The 17,483-nt window shown below is 41.3% G+C and overlaps 1 protein-coding gene across 2 annotated transcripts in view; it reads right to left on the bottom strand.

The window, feature by feature from the left end:
* The window catches only part of LOC124479106 (nuclear factor of activated T cells 2 interacting protein), a 105,421-nt gene that overhangs the window by 63,752 nt on the left and 24,186 nt on the right, over nucleotides 1-17,483 (bottom strand). The window contains exon 2 of one of the 2 annotated variants that reach the window (XM_047037641.1): nucleotides 12,718-12,828. The exons of the other annotated variant lie outside the window; for it this stretch is intronic. Coding sequence (XP_046893597.1) covers nucleotides 12,718-12,828 — 111 coding nt within the window. The remainder of the gene's footprint in view (nucleotides 1-12,717; nucleotides 12,829-17,483) is intronic. 2 annotated transcript variants of the gene reach the window in all.

Genomic DNA, 17,483 nt, shown 5'->3' on the forward strand with positions numbered 1-17,483 from the left:
TAAAGAGGTGCTGAGATATGACCTCACTTCTTTTATGGTGGCTTGGTTGACGACTTTGTTTGGCTGTTCCAGTCAAAAGGTTTAGATAATCAAAAAAACATGTGATTTCTTTTGTGTGGCTTGGTCTGAAGATGATCTGTGCCAAATTTGGTGAAGATTGGACAAAACTTATAGGAGAGGAAGCGAAAAAACGTTATATTCAAAATGGCGGCCACATCAATTCAGCCACATAAATTTGATGTGGCTGTAACTAACAAACGGTTGCGAAAATTTAAGTTCCAGGGGATAATTTATGTGAGGCTTGGTCTGAAGATCATCTGTGGCAATTATGAAGAAGATTCGACAAGAATTGTAGGACTAGCGAAAAAACGCTTTTTCTTTACGTTCAAAATGGCGGAGAATCTATGAACTGGGTATGATGTCATAGAGTGCGTTGAACTCGTCTTGATCCAGGGAATCCAACGATACATCATTTTGGACAATGGGGCATATGGTTCAAAAGTAACATGTGTTAACACACCTTCAACTTTGACCCATTGGTGGCGCTAGATGGTTGGAATGGGAGACATGAAACTTGGTGAAATTGATGAGGGGACTGGTCCCAAATAGTGTGCCAAAATTCACAACTTCTGACCATTTGGTTCTAGGGGCTGCCATAGACTCCTATGGCAGAAGATGTATAATAATAATATTAAATATAGCTGCAAGCAGCAATGGAGGGGCAAAGCAGTCCAGAGCAGGACAAGGCCTCCATAGCACTTGCGCAACAATTAAGTCACAGCAACCTGTTGCACTCATTTAACACACCAAGTTTGGTTGAAATATCTGTTTGCGTTCAAGAGTACTGAGTGTTCAAATTTTTTTTTCTGGTATAACATCACAGGCCTCCTCTGCTCCTCGTAAGAGCGAAGGAACCGAAGTTTGGTGACAATCGCACAAATGGTTGCTGAGTTACGCTCTCACGTGTCTTTTGCGGCTTTGCCACCGCCTTTAATCGGCTCAGCCGAACAAACTGTTTTGAAAATAGAAAATTCATCCAACACCTGTGTGAAGCTTTGTCTGAAGATCATCTGTGCCAAATTAGGTAAATATTGGACAAAATTTGGGGCGTGTAAAAGGTTTTTACACTTTTCCATTAAATCCAAAATGGCGGCCGCGTCAATTCGGTTGTTATAAAATATTATTGATGGTCAAGCTTGATTTCTCACAAGACATCAAAAGACAAAGAAATTACTTTATTAAGGTAAACACTTTAACAGTTATTAGCCAAAACACGTTTATGCTTCCGGCCACGTCCCCTTTTAGTCACATGACACAATCTTTGGAGGGCATCCTCAGAATAAGGTTCCGAGATGGTGTACCAAATTTAGTTTCACTGCCTCAAACAACTGCTGAGATATGACTTCACTTCCTGTTTGGTGGCTTTACTGCTGATTTTGATTTGCTGTCACGGACAAACGGTTGTGGGGATCAAAATGCTCTAACTTCAAATCTAACTTTAAATCCATAACTTTTGTGCGGCTTGGTCTGAAGAGCATATCTGGTCATTTTGAAGAAGATTTGACAAAGATTGTAGGAGGAGTAGGCTTTCAAAGGTTATTGATAAAACCGGAAATAGCAGATAATCTTTACAACAGGAAATTGACGCCATGGTGTGCATTGAACTCGGCTTGATCCAGGGAATCCAATGGTATCTCATTTTTGAAAATGGGTCTTACGGTTTAAAAGTTGCGTGTGTAAACACAACTCCAACTTTGACCCATTGGTGGCGCTAGAGTGCCAAAGTATGGGACATGAAACTTTGTGAATTGGACCAGGGAACTGTCCCCAATGAGTGTGCCAAATTTCACAACTTCGCTGCTTGGCCCCTAATAATAATAATACTAATAACAATAATAATAATAATAATAAAACTAACAATAACAATAGGTGCCTCGCAGCTTCGCTGCTTGGCCCCTAATAATAATAATAATAATAACAATAATAATAATAAAACTAACAATAACAATAGGTGCCTCGCAGCTTCGCTGCTTGGCCCCTAATAATAATAATAATAATAATAACAATAATAATAATAATAATAAAACTAACAATAACAATAGGTGCCTCGCAGCTTCGCTGCTTGGCCCCTAATAATACTAACAATAACAATAGGTGCCTCGCAGCTTCGCTGCTTGGCCCCTAATAATAAAACTAACAAAAACAATAGGTGCCTCGCAGCTTTGCTGCTTGGCCCCTAATAAGAATACGTAGAAACACTTAAGGTGGCTTCGCGGCTTGGCCACCAATAATACAAGTGTTGATATAACTAGCCGCACTCTATCTGCGGTCTCTCGAATCCGTCTTAGATCCGAGCTGCCACTTGCAGTTTCTAATACACAAACATGACAAGGGGGTAGACAGGATAGGAAGAAATTTTCAGCATAACGAGGAGAGGGAGGAGAAAAAAAGGCAACCCCCAGACTATGCTCCTAGAGGAGTACAGTGTGGAAACAGGCAAAAAACACCTCAGCATTAAGCACAGACATTGTACAACATTTCAGAACCACATGACTTGCAACGGGGAGGGGGGGAGTGGTATGGACAAGCAGCATCTGGACCTGCAGCCATACTAGGCGCTGGTCACAGACGCGCCAGCCACACCGGGGGAACAAGCAGGCGAAGGCGTTGGATGGGGGAAGGGGTGTGTATGCAAGAGAAGTCTCGCTGCAGCGCTCTTCAGGGGAGTTGTTGTTCCAGCAAAGGCCTTGGCCAAGGCCTGTGCTGGTTAGGGTGCCGAAAGCAGATAAGATTGGGGTTGTTTGGTCGAGTAGCCGCATTCCAATTTGCACGTCTACTCCTTTTTCCACCAGTCTCCGTCGGTCCAATCATGTCGGCCAGCCTTAGGGGGCTTTTTAACAGCTGTAGCCATTTCCTTAATTTTTCGATATGCCAGGACAGCGCCTAATCCAATCAGCAAAAGCCTGTAATCGTGGATCCAAATAGGTAGATGTCTTCATTGTCCTCCACGGAAAACGCCGCTGGACACCCGACGCGTCCATCGAGTAGCCAGCTGCAAACGTCCCGTCAGGACAGTCAGGTTCCCCCGAACCCAAGATGGTGTCAATTGCATTAAGAGACCAGCTGATCAAATCCATGATTTTTAGTTCGGCGAGCGGAGAGAGTCTCTCAGTATAAGACACAAGACACAGGACTAGACAATACGATAGAATCCAAGCAGGGAAGGTCAGGGGAGGAGAGGGAGAAAATGCGACCGCCTTCGTCGAGAGCCAAAAGAAAAATCAGTGTTCATTTACTAAAACTGCACGAAAATAGTCATGGATAATTCTGACTAAAATAAGATTAAAATGCTTAAACTTTTAGTTGACTGACACTTGACTAGACTAAAAAGAGTATAAACGTGACTAAAACTAATAAAAACTCAAATGACAGCTTGAGGGTCAATGACAAATAAGGTTTCTAAAAAAGTTTCACTTTTTTATAAAGTGTTTTCAAAATGGATGTCATGCATATTTTTACATCTGGAGCAGTGTGTTTAAGCAACTTTTGTTATTTAAATAGCATTTCAAAGTGGTTAAATTCATTTTTTTCCTGTATTTTTAACTTCACTACCCAAAATATGTCAGGTGGCGCAACAAATATTTGTTAATATATATTTATTTTCCGACTATTTATTTTAAGTGAATTATTTTCAAAAGTATCCATTAGAATGTCTATAGTCCCTAACACATTATAATTTTGAGTTGGTGTTTTGTATTTATAACAATTTAAGATCATTGCATTCTAGTGGCCCGGTATTTAGTATCTTCAGCATCCGATTTTCACATTTAAAGACAAAAAAAGTATTCTACAAATCTACAAATGAATGCATTCAGTACAATAGCTATTCACATCATATATATCAACCATTTGTTCACTTTGACCTATTATTAATTGGTTGAATTTAATATTTTACATGGTCGCACCACCTGACAATTATCAGTTGTGCCACTTGTAGGGATGGGCATTCGACTAAATTGTCTTAATCGATCGTCGGGAGAATTAACGATCGATTTTCGATTAATCATTAACATTTTTATATTAAAATTCACAATTTATAGGCAATATTAAAATGCAGTGAAAATAGAAAAAAAACACAGCGTGTTTCCGCATTGAGATCTGTAGCCTAGTATAAAGGGCCCTATTATCGTCCACTCTAAATCTCCAACGTTCGGGGCCCCATTATCGTCCACAACCGTTTCTTCCGTTAATTTCTTAAAGAAGATATGCAGCAGCAACAAAAGAAAGTAACTCATCGATATGTACACATCTTATAGTGCTGCACACCAAATTACAGCTTCTTACTTCGAGATTTGAGTATGTAAATACGCTCTCAAACCGTATGTGTAGCATCTGCCTTCCGCAGCGTCAAACTGACAATTCTCCATTGAAAGTGGTTGGGTGGACGATAATGGGACCCCCTGGCTAACTGCTAAAATCAGGAAAGTAACATTTCTAGGCATATCCGGATTGGATTTCAATACCGGAATGTTATAATATAGGTGTGTATCTATATATTAAAGTATAATGCTGTGACATAGGCCTAACGTTTTTAATTTGTATTATAACAACATTTTGGTAACATTGCTAACGAGCGTCGAGAACTAGGTGGACGATAATGGGACCCCTTACTAGGTATTACAAGAAAAACAACTATTTCTGTAACTCCTAGAAGCGGAGCCGACAGCTAGAAGCCTGTGTTCAAACACAACTGACCCTCGTTTTTTTCCGGCTAATTAACAAAGCTTCATAAAAACCTTCGCCCTCAACAATACTTAAGGGTAGCATTTCCATCTCGATGGACTTACACTGTAAGTTACAGATCCGTTGGGTAATTTTCTCTGCTCGTTGTGCATTGCAGCTCCTCCATGCTAGCACCAAGAACAGGATGCACCGCCACTAACCAGGCTCGGATGTACGTTCTTCAAGTGGTACATCATTTGAGTCGTGGAGGAGTTGTATTTATACTCAGTTTTGCAGTGTTGGCAGTGAACAAAGTAATTTTTTAGTCAATATGGTCTCACGCTACACTTCGCCGTGACCTCTTCATATTTACTTTTGAAATAGCTACATGGAAACTCGCCGGTAATTGAGTAGACCTGTGGCGTTTTTTTCCAAACATTGGCTTCATTTGGTAAAATGTTTAATTGCTGCCACATAGAGAAATCCATTGCAATCCTTCAAGACTCACACTACGCAACAGAACACGCATTAGTTTTATCGATGAACAAATAATGTTATCGACTAAATTCTTAATGATCGATAATCGATCGTCGATTAATTATGCCCATCCCTAGCCACTTGACAACATTATTAATGACAGAAAATATGCTGAATAATATATATTTTTATTTCAAGTACACAATAAGTGTTTAAGTCAACAGTTTTTATTAAAGTAAAAGTAGTAAATTGATCAAAAACAGGATACATCACTATACAATAGCTTGATCGACAGGTAGCGCAAGCAAATTAGAGAGCGCCGCCTTAAATGCCTTAACCAATCTAGTCCCTCGCGCACTTTCGAGTTGCCTCTCTAGTAGGAAGTAAATATTATAAACATAGAGCGGGGATCGAGGTTATGGCAAAGACAGTTACGGCAAGATAATTAGGCTACTCAAAATTTAAGTATCACTCGAGAAGATGTCGATCGTTGATATGTTTATATCATGTTTGGTTTACCCATGATGGCGACTATAATCATCACTGGAATGTCCGCTGTACTGAAACACGTCGGTGAAAGGGGTTATAACATGCCGAAAATTAACATTGTGTAGCGTCCGTAACGTCACGTCCATATAACACATCATTAGAGTTTTTAAAAGCAACAAAGGGGCAATATTTGTTAATTAAACTAACCATAGGTATAAATAAGCTTTGCACAGAAACTTTGGATGTTGTAGCATCGGCACTGTTTGAATGGCATAAACTTATTCTACAAAACGTTACGGACGTGACTTGGCCATGGAACTCGGGGGTCAGATGGCTGAGCGGTTAGGGAATCTGGCGGGAATCAGAAAGTTGCTGGATCGATTCCAGGCCGTGCAAAATTACGTTGTGTCCTTGGGCAAGACACTTCACCCCTACCTGCCTCAGGGGCAATGTCCCTGTACTTACTGTAAGTCGCTCTGGATAAGAGCGTCTGCTAAATGACTAAATGTAATGTAAATGTAACTCACTGACTCATAAAGGCTTAATGCATTTAAGGAGTTGTGGTTTTAACTCAAGCTGAGCATACACAATGCTCTATCATTCCCTTGTCAATCAGGATAATTGTAACATTTTATTGAAAACTGGAGTTCATTTACCCCATTCTTGAAACGGTACAAAACGGCAATTTTTTTTTTTTGCATGAGTGCACAACTTGTATATTATGTAAAAGAGTGTAATTGTCTGTACATTTCGATCAGACTGGTTCCATGCAACAAAAAATAGACCTACGTTAATATTTTAACAACAGTTATATTTGTGGTCTATCTATGGTAAGGGTGATATGGCATGTGTACCATACAGTAAACAAAGCAGCAGTTTTGCCACCTGACGCTGGTTGCGCCACCTGACTTTTGCAACTCATTTCAAATTAAACAGGCTTCTACCTGGGCGCCTGTTTAAGCTTTCACCATTGCTAGCAAATTAATACACATCACTTTTAAATAGAAGAAAGAGTTTTATAGTAAAAACTTGTTTTCCTTGTTATACATTGGTTGTACCATCTGACATGGAAAGTGTACCAGCCTACCTATGAGGTGAAAGTAGCTATTTTTATCTATATTTGAGAGAGCTCTACAAACCTTTTCACTCAATAACTCGGGTCATTTGAGGTCCTCTAGATGATGCAATATCCTGTTTACTGTTTAACCTGTTTACTTCACAATAAAGGTCCCATGTTTAGGGTTGTGCCACTCTGACATTTGACAACATACAAATGACCGGACAAAAGTTCTTCAGTTATCTCAATGGCTTAAGAACTTTTGGTATTAAAAAAATGTGGTTCATTAAAAAGGTTTCAAACATAGAATCATGCCAAAGTATTTTATTTTGAATTTGTTATCATTCAAATATATTTTTTAATCGTTTTCTTAGTCCCCTTATTTGCATGGACAGTTGTGCCACCTGACGTTCTGGAGGTTTGAGATGCCAAAGCATAAAAGTATATTTATTATCTGATTATACTGAAATAAATTACAACTAATTAGGTTTTAAAGAGTAAATTGATACATGTCATGAATTGATTACATAAAAAAAAATGAAATAATGTTTTTCCGCCATTCTTCCGCCACTACAAAGGATAGTTCCTATATAAATCGTTGCCACGCAACAGTCTTGCTTTTGCCAACGCTTTGATTTCAGCCTCTGTCTTCTCTGCATGCCTGGTCTTTTTAAACTCTGTCAATCGTTAGCCCACCCAGCAAATACAAATTCACAACAAATTCTGCCATTCTCTTTACGACTAGGTTGCTTACTACCTTGTAACCTTGTAACGTCTTTTTTAATTTGAAATATTCGATCTGCAGTAATATGGAATGTTATAATAGAATGTTATTTGGACAACTTGAAAGGCAATGCTGGATTTTACAACGGCATGGAACCATATAGCCAATCACAATCAAGGATTGGAACAACAGTTTTAGAATTTATATTAATGAGTTCCCCTAGCCTGCCCTTGGTCCCCCAGTGGCTTCGATAGGTGTAAACCAAGCCCTGTGTATTCTTCTCCGCCTTTGAGAACATGAAAACTCAAATGCTTGGTTTTGAAAATCCCCTATTGTGACGTCACAATAGGGAAGGTTACCTCCCTTTGCTCTGCTTTGCCCGGCCGGAGAATCTGGCCCGCCCATAAGAAACTGAGCTACCACCGTGCAAGTGTTTTTATCCTCGAGAGACATCATGGCTTGCAAACAAACTAAGCACTACATTTGCTCAGTTTGGATGTACAAAGGAAAATAAAAGTATTTTTACAGTTCTTTCATCCGAGCCTCTGAACCCAAGACCCAGTGTCTCAATAAAATTTTCTCTGGAAATGCGCCGACACAACATTTACATTTTACATTTAGTCATTTAGCAGACGCGCTTATTCAGAGCGACTAACAGTAAGTACAGGAACATTCCCCCCGAGACAAATAGGGTGAAGTGCCTTGACCAAGGACACAATGTCGTTTGGCACGTCGGGGAATCGATCCGCCAACCTTCTGATTACTGGCCCGACTCCCTCACCGCTCAGCCATCTGACTCCAACTACAACTTCCCAAAGTTTTGTATGTCTGCGCCAAACATTTCAGCCACGACTGTTTCCTCAACTTGTGCTAATAAAAAATCTGGCCTTGCTGAAATTAAATTCTGGATCAGTACTAACTCTCCTTGGTCCAGCTACAAACCTTGGACAAGTAAGTTAACTAACGTTATATCATTTTGTTGCTTTACTGTATATCAGTGTTTTGCAAAGTCTGGATCGCGACCCACGGGGGATGAAAATTGGGTCGGCAAATATGTTTTCATAATTATTTCGTCATAGGCTGTCGACAGTCTCGAAGTGGGCCGGTACTCACGGGTACACCGCACTGGCACCTTTGCTTGCGTAGCGCTACTTCTCTCGCATGTAGCCGGCCCGGCCCGACTACCACTGACAGAGAAAGCGTCAGTGTCAGAGAGATTGGTAATGACCCTAACAATACATAAACTACACTACCGTGAATTACTTCAGATCTTGAGGAATCACGGCAAGCAGTCGGCCCACCTATCAGAAGTTCGCTTCTCCACGGACGCTAGTTCGAAAAATGCCTTGTGTTTCTGTGTTTCTGATGTTTCTGATGCCTGCGTAGGTGCGCAACAGATTTTTCACTGCTGAAAACCAAGAAACTAAAAAAGTGTGTTGAGTTTTGGAGTTTGTAAGTCGTTATGCTAGCCTGGCTTCAGAAAGGTACTAAAAGAACGCGTGTGCCAGAGCCAGACACGTCAACAGAGGTCCAAGTCCAACCAAACATTGGGTACGAATCATGCTTCAAACTTGTTTAATTAAAGACATACATATGCATTGCCGTGGGAAGTAGGAGTGCTGCAGCACCCCCTGACAGCACGAGAATTAAAAATGATATGACTTGAAAATCCACCACCGCGGCACAGCCCCGCAGTAGCGGACTGGCCATTGGGAGCTGGGACTAGGTTTTACCAATTAAAAAGTGGTTGTGTTTATATTACATAAAGCTCAAAAAACTTTCGCGCTCAAAAAAAGGCCCAAAAAGTTGGCACTAAGTATCGAACTCCCGAACTAGCATCACATCAAACACAGACTGTGCATGCATTAACAGGGCAGCTGTGGTGGCGTATATTATTCCTGATGACAATTAGAACGAATTATTCTGTACAAATAAATAATAATGATAGGGAAATTGTATATTTGCAAACACCCTTTTTCATATCATTTGGGTCGCAATGGTTTGCTGTATATGGTTACCTTGCTTGCTACCCTTTGAATGTGGCTGTAACATTAGCTCTGCAGCTAACAGCTGAGTTAGTGTCGGTAATGTAAAGGTAGATAACATCAAGTATGTGCGTGAATACACATGATGCAACGCGAGTGTGACTTCTTTGTTAGTGTTGTACACTTCTTTGTTATTTGGATAACCGTTCTGCTGTTGGTGTTATGGTGTGCGCAATATCCACCTTTACCCTCATTGAAATGAATATGAGTGGGCACCTCTGGGGCACCAGGGTGATCAGATGAGAATGGGCAAATTTGAGGCATCTTACAGCAACGGGGCTATGAGCCACTGCGATACATCCATTGTAAACATAGCATGTTGCCGCCTATCTCCTCCTCGTTAGCATTTAAAGCTACAGACACAGAAACAGTGCATCTTGAGGAAAGCTCATTGTGGGACTGCTCGTAGTGTCTGTAATTAAGCACCAAGGCTGAATTTCGGGAAAGAGACTTCAGATACAGTATTAGGGGACCACTAAGGCCTATATAAAAGCATCCAAAAACAGCATGTCATGTGACCTTTAAAACGGGCCACCAAAAACAGCACTACTTGTGAAACCTCTTAAAGGGAACTTTAGCCTACTTCATTTGGTTGCAGATATAACTGGAACAAAACTTATGTCATCTGCAGATGTTGATTTATTTTATTATTATTTTTAAGTTGTTCAGTTTCAATAAATGAATAAAAGCGAGCAGGGATTTGTAATTTTGTCCATTTTCATATCAGGTGATTTTACATTTATGTTTAAACGAAACAGCATTCATCCAGAACCATGGTGCTGCATGAAACAACACAGAAATACATGAGATTACATAGGACTAAATAAGAAATACACATTTTTACAGTGCAAATGTGTGCAACAGGACAATATAAGCTCGACAAGACACAGTGCAGTGTCAACCAGTAGCCTACACAATTCTAGTGATCAGCCACCTGCTTCAAAACCGGTTCGGAGCATCTGATGAGCAGTCTGTATGCAGGGAATAGCGTAACAGAGATGTGGTTTTAGTACCTGAGTTGGGGGTGGTCAGCAGCGCACCATCCCCACCGTATAGAGTGTTGACAGAGCACTGCTTCCCCCTCCTTAGCCGCCGGATGGTGGTCCAGAACCTTTTTGAAGCCGTTCGGAAGTCATTCTCCATGGCCCCGCCAAACTCCTCCCATGCCCGGGTTTTTGCCTCCGCGACCGCCAAAGCTGCGTTCCGCTTGGCCTGCCGGTACACATCAGCTGCCTCTGGAGTCCTACCAGCCAATAAAGTCCGATAAGCCTCCTTCTTCAGCTTGACGGCATCCCTCACCTCCGGAGTCCACCACCGGGTCCGAGGGTTACCGCCGCGACATGCACCGACCGCCTTGCGGCCGCAGCTCCAGTCAGCCGCTTCAACAATGGAGGCCCGGAACATGGCCCATTCGGACTCAATGTCCCCGGCCCCCCCCCGAGACATGATCGAAGCTCTCCCGGAGGTGGGAGTTGAAGCTCCTTCTGACAGAGGGTTCCGCCAGCCGTTCCCAGCAGACCCTCACATTACGTTTGGGCCTGCCAGGCCTGACCGGCGTCCTCCCCCACCATCGAAGCCAACTCACCACCAGGTGGTGATCAGTTGACAGCTCCGCCCCTCTCCTCACCCGAGTGTCCAAGACATGCAGCCCCAAGTCCGATGACACGACTACAAAGTCGATCATCGAACTGAGACCTCGGGTGTCCTGGTGCCAGGTGCACATATGGACACCCTTATGCTTGAACATGGTGTTCGTTATGGACAAGCCGTGTCTACCACAGAAGTCCAACAACAAAACACCACTCGGGTTCAGATCGGGGGGGCCGCTCCTCCCAATCACACCCCTCCAGGTCTCACTGTCATTGCCCACATGAGCATTGAAGTCCCCCAGGAGGATGAGGGAATCCCCGGGAGGAGCGCTTTCCAGCTCCCCCCCCCAGAGACTTCAAAAAGGGTGGGTACTCTGAGCTGCCGTTTGGTGCATAAGCACAAACGACAGTGAGGACCCGTACCCCCACCTGAAGGCGGAGGGAGGCCACCCTCTCGTCCACCGGGGTGAACCCCAATGTACAGGCGCGGAACCGAGGGGAAACCAGTATTCCCACCCCAGCTCGACAACTCTCACCAAGGGCAACTCCAGAGTGGAAGAGAGTCCAGCCCCTCTCAAGGAGACTTGTTCCAGAGCCTATGCTGTGCGTCGAGGCCGACTATATCTAGCCGGAAACTCTCTACCTCGCGCACCAGCTCAGGCTCCTTTCCCGCCAGCGAGGTGACGTGCCATGATGTCTCTCCAGGAAAAAACGATATCGCACTCGCCCTTGCACGGTGGTAGCTCAGTTTCTCATGGGCGGGCCAGATGATCTGGGCGGGCAAAGCAGAGAGAGGGGACGTAACCTTGCTCCTATCTACGTCACTAGAGGGAGATTTTCAAACAGAGCAATTGAGCCTTAATTTTGTCAAAGGCAAAGAAGAACACCCAGGGCTTGGTTTACACCTATTGAAAATTCTAGCCACTGGGGGACCAAAGGCTAGGGGAACTCATATTAATGTTAAATAACCTCCTAAAATGAAGTTTTCATGTCATGTGACCTTTAAGGGCGCAGTGAGGTCTGGGCTATGTTGTGGGTAGCTATCTATGTTTTCTGTTCAAAATGTATCGTCTTTGTAGGCCTATTTGAATAAACGATACACAAGGCTGTGTGCCAAAAGGGAGAGGTTTGCCGAACTCCCATTTTTCCAACTCAACAAGAGCATTTGTATGAATTCAAATTACTGATGTGGCGCAACATGTTTTAATTTCTCTCCAAAATGCTCGCTAATTGCAGTAGTATGTGCCTGCAGTGAGCTGATACTGTGACCGTTCCAACGTCACACAACCAATTAAACTTCCTCTTTATATTCTTAACTTGAATGCAGATTTTAGATTAATATTACCCGTCAATCACTCCCTTTGGGAGACACCCGAGCAAGACACACAAGTGTTGATGACGTTACCCTCGCAGTTTAATAATCACTCACGGACAAATTTGCCAACTCTGGCAGACTCGCTCCCTCGTTTTTTCAACTTGGATTTTTTTTTAATGTCTACTTTGCAGGCCGCACATGCGAGTAGTTGTATAAAATACACGGTCTCAAAATGTGCAACCATTTGGTCGCGGTCTAAAGCCCTGAATGCATTGGGAATTGACTTGGTGACAACTCACCTTGTTTGAGTAAACAGACACAGAGGAAATAGATGATGGATCAATGCGACGTCGTTTGGGTTGGGGCTTAACAGAGACAGGCACTTCCACATCGCTGTCACTGTCAGAAATCTGCAGATGGGGAATGCCAACATGTCACAACCAATGACATTCATGTTAGCTAGTCAGCAGGAATTTACACTTACGCAAACAGGCTATAAGCTCTCAACCCTGGTCCTCTAGCAGCACCCACATTTTTTTTTTTTTCAGGTGTACTGGAGCAGGGAAACATCGAAAACATGAAGGGCATGTTCAACACCCTTATAGTTCTTTCTCAACCCTGGTTCCCCCCCCCCCAAAAAAAAGCATGTGGTATTTTTCCATTGGATTTTTGATTATTTCAGAAAACAAACTCAAAGAGCTTTATCTCTTCGAATTAACGCTGCAGCGTTTATTACACAATTATCATTTTTGGTGCAGCGTTTATTCGAGGGCAGCGTTTAATTAGACAGATTTAGAGAATTGCAGCTGCAGTGCGGCCATAGACAAAGAATAGACAAGGAGGTCAAACACAAAGCCTAGTGTAAAATTGAAGCCGCGTGTCTACATTGTGCAGAAATCAGAAGCAGCATGCCGAAACATTCTTGCACTTATGCTTTCAAACAGAGAGCTATGCAGAAAGCACTCACCAGCAGCAACATATCTGTAGCACGCGAACTTGGTGTTGATGAAAGACGTTTATTTGAGGGCGGCATTTAATCGAAGAAATACGGTAATTCTTTATTTTACAATACATTATTGGGTTTTTCACACCTTACACAAAGTACACGAATACCAATGACCACAACAGTAGAAAATAGAGTATAAGTGTACTATACAACAAGACAATCAAAAGACGAAAAAAATATTAAATAACACAAAACAATAAGTAAATAAGAAAGAAAGGGCAGCAGTAGTGATGATAGTCAAGTCAATACAACATACTCATCCTCCAAAAATTCCAAAAAAGGTTTCCATACTTTATCAAACTTTCTTTGTTTTCTCTTCCCAATATATGTAAGTCTTTCCAATGCAAGGTATGTTGCAATCTCCTTCAACCATAACTTTACAGAGGGCATTTGGATAGTTCTCCAGAAAAGAGTGATTGAAGTCTTTGAGCTTGGAGAAGTCCAAAATCAATCAGTACTGATTGTGTAGAATTGACAACCACATTTCCAGGGTATATACCCATGATACAAAGTTTTGCATGTAGGGGAACATTCCTACCCACCATCTGGGAAATGGCCCCCACCACACTCTCCCAAAATGATTGTACATTTGAGCATTCCCAAACACAATAGAATAGTGTTCCTTTTTCTTCTAAATACTGCAAATATCCGGAATATTAGGATAGATTTTATTAAACTTTACTGGGGTGACCATTCCCCATCCACAATATAATGCACTATTTAGGTTGTCAGCCATTTTATAGTGGTGTCCGAATTAATTCACTACATCTCGTTCCTTACATGTTTTCACTTATTCTTACCCACAATGCAATCTGATTTTGAGGGTATATCCTACGTACAATAGAATAGTGATGGGAAGTTCGGATCATTTTACTGACTCGGTTCTTTGAATCGCGTTCAGTAAAATGAAAGAATCTTTCTTCGAGTCATTCGTTCATTTCAACGGGTGTTTGCTCAACATTTCCCTGGCCTGAATACGACCACAGCAAACATTTATCATATTCTCATATATATCTTAGTGCATCTAAACCAGGGATGCACCGATCCAACTTTTTCAGTCCCGATACTGATACCAATGCCTGGGCTTTGTGTATCTGTCGATACCCGATACCGATACCGTTGTTGAATTAATAATAAACTGTATACCTTCCACCTTATACCTTCTTTCCACCATGTGGAAGAGACTTTTTACTTACAAAGAATTTGTTTGTGGGAGTGACGTGAGTTATTTGAGCAAAGAATTACGTGTCCGGCTTGCCTGTTTTTGACAGGCAGCTATGACAGTAGTAGCACTGTTTAGCCTCGATTTTAGCAAATTGCTGTGAAACTTGGAAAAACAACATGAACTAGCTAGATTATGTAAACTATAAACTAAATGTACATGCCTTGTTTGGCCAATTAGGTCGATTGTGGAAGACAGTCTAAAGTTTTTTTAGTTATCGAGGAGTATCCAGCCATAGCGCTAGCTACTTTTGGGGGAGGGAAATTCCGGTTTCCCCCATGTTTCCACTAGTCACTAGAATGAATCAAAATATGATATTTCTAATCTGTCTTCCGTTCTACATTGCCCACAGATTTGTGGATATTCCACTTACACAAAGTATTTCTCCATCTTGTAATTAAAGTGGTAAAAAATTAAGCTGTCTGATGAGGTATGGTGGATGGAGAAGTTTTTGTTAAAAATGGCTGCCTGAAATCACCTTGATAAAATATGATTTGCCTTAAGTGATCAAATATTTATTCACATCATAAAAATCCTCTAGTTCTCCACTTCAATATGGTATAAAGAGTTAAGGTGAATTTAATATGAAAATTCATAAAATATTAATATGAATATCATATTTCAACAGCATATGGAATGTTCAGAATTTTGGCTAAGGCAGTAAAGGGTTAAGACATGTTCGTAGGTACCCAGCGAAAAGTAACCTAAACTTTCCTAGACTTTTAGCTACGGTGCTAATGCTGAGGGCTCGCTGATATCGCTGTCTGTCTTACTAGAACGTTGTATCTATCTGTCGATGCTAATGTATGCTGACATTGTGACGTTAAGCTAGCACTGAGTTCCCTTGAGCAACACAAGGCACTTTTTGCCACAAAAACTTAATTCAAGCCTAAACCGTGCAATGGAACGTAAATAAAAATACAAGCAACTCAATCAGGACCAATACGAACATTTTGACACTTGTCCATGTAGTCCAAATATTGAGGGATCCTTAGATGTGTGGAAATACTAATAATACATATATATGAAAGAGAACAATGGTTTGTGCTCGTCGAAGGCAAGCACACCCCAATGACACTGGGAGAAGATACAACATCATACAACTCTTCCAGCATGCGACACATGCTGCTGACGAATGACGTGCTGCGAAAAAAAAAAAAATGATCGGCCTGTGGATCTGTTAATTTTTGCGATCCCCGATCCACCTATTTGGTCAATATCGGGGCCGATATCCGATCTTAATATCGGATCAGTGCACCGCTAATCTAAACCATCCAAGATTACACGTCTGGCAGATACTATTTTAATAGAAAGATTCCCGCATTAAAATAATGCGTCATTTTAGTAATTTGCAGCAGACCCTCTTATCCAGAGAGACTTACAGTTTGTATGATTTGAAATGGTCATTTATTATCCCTGTAGCATTTAATAATCACGGCAACCAATTATACTGCACTGAACTGTAAGTAAAGTATACAAAAAGGGTCATTGACTGCAAAGCCGAGTTTACTTTGTCATAGTTGAATAATGACAGTTCGGTGGGTAAAATGGACATACAGTGAACCTCTTTCCTACGCAAATCTCACAATTTGAAACTGCTGCTGTAAAACGGGTGGTTTCCAAAAAGCCACCGTTGTAACGTCACAACGGTGGCTACACCTTTTTTGGCTCTAGTCTGTACCTTTGTCACACCAAAAAATTTGCTGCGCGCTGCTCGGTTTACGTCAGCGGGAATTACAAAGAAGAAAGTTTGGAAGTTTTGCAATAATATTGAAAATGGACTATGGTCGTAAATGCAGTGTTCCAGGCTGTACAGGGAAAGCTGACACTTTTCATAGTCTTCCAAAGGAACCAAACAGTTGACGGGCATGGCTGATGTTTGTCTATGAGAAGATCCCTGTGAAGTTCAACACAATTATTCATTTGCTCGAACCATTTCACCAAAGACAGCTTTTAAAACCTTGGACAATATAAAGCAGGATTTGCTAACCCGCTATTTCTGAAAAGAGGTGCAGTTCCGACTCACAACAGCAAGCTGCGTTAACGGCACCATTTTTTTAAATTGCATCTAAGTGAGATTACGCATTATTATCGCGTTAACTTCGACAGCCCTAGTTTTATCACTTATTACAATAGGATATGTTTTGGTATTTTTATATTTTCATAATGACTTTGTTTATCATCTTTAATGTCATAATTGAATATGTGGTTCCAACAAATTCTTTTTTTTTTTTTTACTTTATTGCCCATGATGAACATTGCAGGCATTTTTTTTGCATTACAATATCAAACATAAAATTAGTCATAAAATTTAAAACAAAAACAAAAAAACACACCAAACAAAACCAAAGTCACCTTAAGGTTGGGCTTCAGTCACCACAGACAGTACAGTTGGCTACATACAGGTAGAATAATTTTCCAGAGATACATCACACGCTGGACAGATCGATATTATTGAGTCAGGTAAAGAATGGCAGGTGTCCATCTTCGTATGAATATAGGTACTTTTAGTTGAAGGATAGCCGTCATATTTTCCATTGTATGGACCTGTCTGACTTTTTATATCCATTGAGTTATTGTAGGAGGGCTAGGCTTCATCCAGTTAATAGCAATAATTTTTTTTGCATTCATCAACAAAATGTGTAACATATAGCACTGGTCGTTAGTAAACAGTTCTTCTTGTGTCTTTTCCAGTAAAAAAAAAAATGAAGGGTCCAGGGGAATCATCAGTCTCAAAGATTTTTTCCAACTCTTCCTTGATGTCTTTCCAGAATGTCTGTATCATGGGACAGTCCTAGAATGTGTGTATGGTCCCCAACCATACCACAATTTCTCCA

This window comes from Hypomesus transpacificus, chromosome 17, assembly GCF_021917145.1.
Source record: "Hypomesus transpacificus isolate Combined female chromosome 17, fHypTra1, whole genome shotgun sequence".
Taxonomy (NCBI): domain Eukaryota; kingdom Metazoa; phylum Chordata; class Actinopteri; order Osmeriformes; family Osmeridae; genus Hypomesus; species Hypomesus transpacificus.